A 4,529-nucleotide genomic window follows, 5' to 3' on the forward strand; every position below is an offset into this window, starting at 1 on the left:
CCCTAGCCCCTTGTATGCCCCCTCCCATACGTTACAAACTCACCAGCCCTCAGTCCTTGAGGAACCCCTGCTGGTCTCTTTCCCCCCAGCTTGGGAGTCTAAATGTGCTGAGTCATCGGCCTGGGCTCTAAGAGAGGGGAGGGGACCTGGAAGAGGGGCAGGAAGAGAAGATTGTGAAATCTCTGAGATTTTCAAGACTGACTAGCTCCTGGGACCAGAGGCCCAAGCAGGGGAGGAAGAGGAACCTGGGGCTGCTCCTGTGGCCTGATGCCCACACCAGGAGCTCAGAGGGCATCTTCAGCCTCAAGTTAGGCTTAGGAGTATCCACATTCTGCTACCACAGCCTCAATTCTGCTTCTTCAGCTTTCCTTGAAATAGGATAAACCCCACTTGCAGAGCTAAGCTGGGGTATCTCCACTTAACATGGACGGGCTCAGATCTAGGCTTTACCATAAGGACTCAAGGCTAAAAGTCTCCCGCCAGACTGACCTCTGAGTGTTAGGACCTGGTCTGGTTCCACTGTGTCTCAGACTTTGACCGCTGAGGGCCACCACCAGGCCTGGTTCCTGTGTCTCTGCCTCTACATTGTGACCTTGGTAGGCAGAAAACAGGCCTGTTTCCTGTGTCCATTCCATCACGCTATGACCCCTTAGCCTTGGGACAAGACTTTTAGCTTACCTGTGGCCCCATATTTCCCATTCCACAGCCTCCCAATATCACTGCAGGCCACATCAGCCACCCCAGCTACACTCTCTGCATCGTCTTCTGCAGGGGGCTCCAGGACCCCTGCCATGTCGTCATCTTCTTCGTCGAGGGTCTTGCTGCGGCAGCAGCTAATGCGGGCCCAGGCGCAAGAACAGGAGAGGCGTGAGCGTCGGGAACAGGCCGCAGCGGCTCCCTTCCCCAATCCTGCACCTGCCTCTCCTGCCATCTCAGTGGTTGGCGTCTCTGCTGGGGGCCATACATTGGGCCGTCCACCCCCTGCTCAGGTGCCCAGGGAGGTGCTCAAGGTAAGGTGAGGTCCAGAGGTCCTGGGAGGAGGCTCCTGGTGACTGAGGAGTGGTTCTGGGGGCTCTAAGGAAGGTCTCTGGTACTAGTGTCTATGCTCACGTCCCATGGGTTTAGGATTTCCGAGGTGATCTTGTGGATTTGTGAGGGGTTCTTGGAGAACACAAGGATGTCTTGCTGGATCCTGGCTTTGTAGGAAGAACTTCGTGTGTGTGTGTGTGTGTGATGCGTTAGGAGTTCTTTGATCATTAGAGTGTCTTGGAAAGTCATGTATGGTTCCGTATCAGAGAGTAGGGGGGAGTCTTGGAGACTATGACGGGGTTTTCTAGAAACTAAGGGATCCTGTCAGTCATGGGTAGATCTTGGGGTCTGTGAAGGATTTCTGGGAGAGAGAGTTTGGATCTTGGGGAAAACTTCCTGACATTTTGGGGGCATTCCCAGATTCTGGTCCCAGTTCACTCACCCAAGTCTAGGATGGGTTAGGAGTGTCAGGCTGGGGCTCAGAGTTACCCCTCCCCTGAGTCCTGTTCTACTTGTCCCCTCCCTTTCCTCATCTTCCTTATTCCACAGGTGCAGACCCACCTGGAGAACCCGACACGCTACCACTTGCAGCAGGCACGCCGGCAGCAGGTGAAGCAGTACCTATCTACCACACTTGGGCCCAAACTGGCTTCCCAGGCCCTCACCCCACCTCCAGGGCCCGCGAGTGCCCAGCCGCTGCCTGCTCCCGAGGCTGCCCATGCTACCGGCCCCACAGGCAGTGCTCCCAACAGCCCCATGGCACTGCTCACCATCGGGTCCAGCTCAGAGAAGGAGGTAAGAGGCTGCAGCCAACTTTCCCATGCTCCCCCCTCCAATTCTTCTAACCCTGTATAGTATTTACTTCTTCCCCCAGATTGATGATGTCATTGATGAGATCATCAGCCTGGAGTCCAGTTACAATGATGAGATGCTCAGCTATCTGCCTGGAGGCACCACAGGGCTGCAGCTCCCCAGCACGGTGAGGCCCTGAGATGGGAGGCTAGTCTGAAAATTAGGGCATCCCTCTATCACTGAGACCACACCCGTGCTGGCTGTGTTTATATGAGACCCTTGTCATGTATCATGCTGGGATAGAGAGGGGGGCCTTATGAGGAGAACAGGGCATCCAATGCCCTTGAGCCTTGTTGAACCACATTGAGAGGTGGTCCTTGTAGACTTTGAGAGATACTAGGTAGGGCATTCTCAGAGATACTAGGGCATACTGAGCTACTTGGGTATTTGCTTTGGGAAGTGCAAAGAGGTGGAAATCTTGTGGCAATCTGAATGTACCAAGGGATTCAGGTCATTGGGACATACCCAGACCATGTAGAAATTCGAATATACCAAAAGTCTTCAAAATTGGTTTGGGTTAAAACAAGTAGTTGAGCTGGCTCACACCTGTAATCCCAGCACTTTGGGAGGCTGATGCAAGAGGAGTGCCAGAGCTCAGGAGTTTGAGACCAGCCTGGGCAACATGGCAAAACCTTGTCTCTACAATAAATTAAAAAATCAGCTGGGTATGGTGGCGTGTACCTGTAGTACCAGCTACTCGGGAGGCTAAGGCAGAAGGATTGCCTGAGCCCAGCAGGTCAAGACTACGGTAGCCATGATCATGCCACTATACTCCCACCTGGGTGACAGAGTGAGACCCTGACTCAAAAAAAAAAAAGTAGTTCGACCTTGTAGTGCTTGAGATATACCAAGTCTGTTTCAGTGGATTGTACACGAAAAGGCTGGGTCTCTGTAGAGAGTGAATAAAAGGTTCTCGAGCAAAGGGTATACCATTGTAACATTTTGGTTCTAGGACATTCCAAGAGTCTCATAACTCATACCAAGTGGTCACAGCTTGGCTTTTTTCCAACTTATCAAGATAATCGAAGCATGTATAAAAATGGTACCTGTTTATCAGATTGATATATATCCTTGTATTGATTTGGACACAGCTAGAGATTGGAACCTCATATTAAATGAATCCAGCTGACCATAGAGGATTTTAAGAGATGAAAACTCATCAAGAGGTGGGACTTAGGTGTACTTATAGATTAATGTGCTGCCCTAGAGCATATCCAAAATAGTGTGATGGAGAGAAAACAAACTACACATAAAAGCAGTGCTGGTTGAATAGTTGGACAAGAATCTTCTGAGAGATCAGAATGTGCAGGAAGATACTAGAATCGTGACCTTGGTACATGTAGCAGGAAACCATAGTATGGATATTGGTGTAACTTGATCAGAGCAAAAGACCGGAGATTAGGTTGGAACTCTCCAGAAGACCAGATTTTGGATGGAATGTTACTATGACGATTTACCAAGGTCTGAGAAGATTGGGCTGGAGTGTTCCAAGAATGCTGGATTGGAATGTGGTGCTGGGAGGAGCTAATGGACTGGAATGTCGCATCAGAGCTGATAAAGACCTGAGGAGAATGATTTTCCAACTTTTCTTCTCAGAGCCAGCCCTGGGGTTTGGGAGAGGGGCTTCAGAGGTCACTGAAGGGGGGTAAGAAGCAGGCCAGGCAGGTTCCAGTGTCCCAGCAAAGCAAGGTAGGTCCAGCTTACTGTGTCCTTCCTGTTGAGTTGCCATGTGAGATTGCCTTGAAGGAGCAGGAAGGGTTCCTGTGCTGAGTCAGCCAATCCTTGCATTAGAAGCCCCCACCTTTGGGGTGTGTGGAGGCTTAGGAACCTGGTCCTGAGGAGTAGCCGAGCCTGGGGTCTGTTGCCAACCTGTGTGTCTTTGCCCTCCCTGCCCCCAGCTGCCTGTGTCAGGGAATCTGCTTGATGTGTACAGTAGTCAGGGTGTGGCCACACCAGCCATCACTGTCAGCAACTCCTGCCCAGCTGAGCTGCCTAACATCAAACGGGAAATCTCTGGTAAGTTACAAGGTCTTGGTTCCATGCTTCTACTCTTGACCCTGGGTGAGTCCCATGCCCACCAGACCCGGAGGTGGGCCTGATTCTGGGGGAAAGGATTTGGGCATACAGAAATGGGGACTGTTTACCCTCTTTTTCCATGTGACCCATGGTCTTGCTTTCACTTCACTTCCTCTCACTTCCTCTCTTCTTAAATTTAACAACTGGCCGCCTGTCACCATGACTTTAAAAAATAGTAAAAAGATACTTTTTTAAAAGTAGCTAGGCATGGTGGCTCATGCTTGGAATTTCAACACTTTGGGAGGCTGAGGCAGGAAGATCACTTGAGGCCAGAAGTTGAAGACCAGCCTCGACAAAATAGTGAGGCCCCCATTGCTACAAGTTATTTTTTTTTTTTTGAGTTGGAGTCTCTGTCACCCAGCCTGGAGTGCAGTGGCCGCTCTCGGCCACCGCAGCCTCGGCCTCCTGGGCTCCCATGATCCTTCCACCTCAGCCTTCCAAGTAGCTGGAACTATAGGCATGCGCTACCTCACCCAGCTAATTTATTTTATTTTATTTTATTTTATTGTAGAGATGAGGTCTCACCAAGTTGCCCAGGCGGGTCTCGAACCCGCAGGCTCAGGCAATCCACT

The 4,529-nt window shown here is 51.0% G+C and overlaps 1 protein-coding gene across 1 annotated transcript in view; it reads left to right on the plus strand.

Moving 5' to 3' along the window:
* Window positions 1-685: 685 nt before the first annotated feature.
* Window positions 686-4,529, plus strand: part of TFE3 (transcription factor binding to IGHM enhancer 3) — an 8,026-nt gene continuing 4,182 nt past the window's right edge. The window contains exons 1-4 of the mRNA XM_021716714.1: window positions 686-1,010; window positions 1,579-1,824; window positions 1,904-2,008; window positions 3,780-3,897. Of these exons, the coding sequence (XP_021572389.1) occupies window positions 792-1,010; window positions 1,579-1,824; window positions 1,904-2,008; window positions 3,780-3,897 (688 nt within the window). The 5' untranslated portion in view covers window positions 686-791. The remainder of the gene's footprint in view (window positions 1,011-1,578; window positions 1,825-1,903; window positions 2,009-3,779; window positions 3,898-4,529) is intronic.

The sequence above is a fragment of the Carlito syrichta genome, unplaced genomic scaffold (genome assembly GCF_000164805.1).
Source record: "Carlito syrichta isolate Samal-C Ts95f unplaced genomic scaffold, Tarsius_syrichta-2.0.1 Scaffold308875, whole genome shotgun sequence".
Lineage (NCBI taxonomy): Eukaryota > Metazoa > Chordata > Mammalia > Primates > Tarsiidae > Carlito > Carlito syrichta.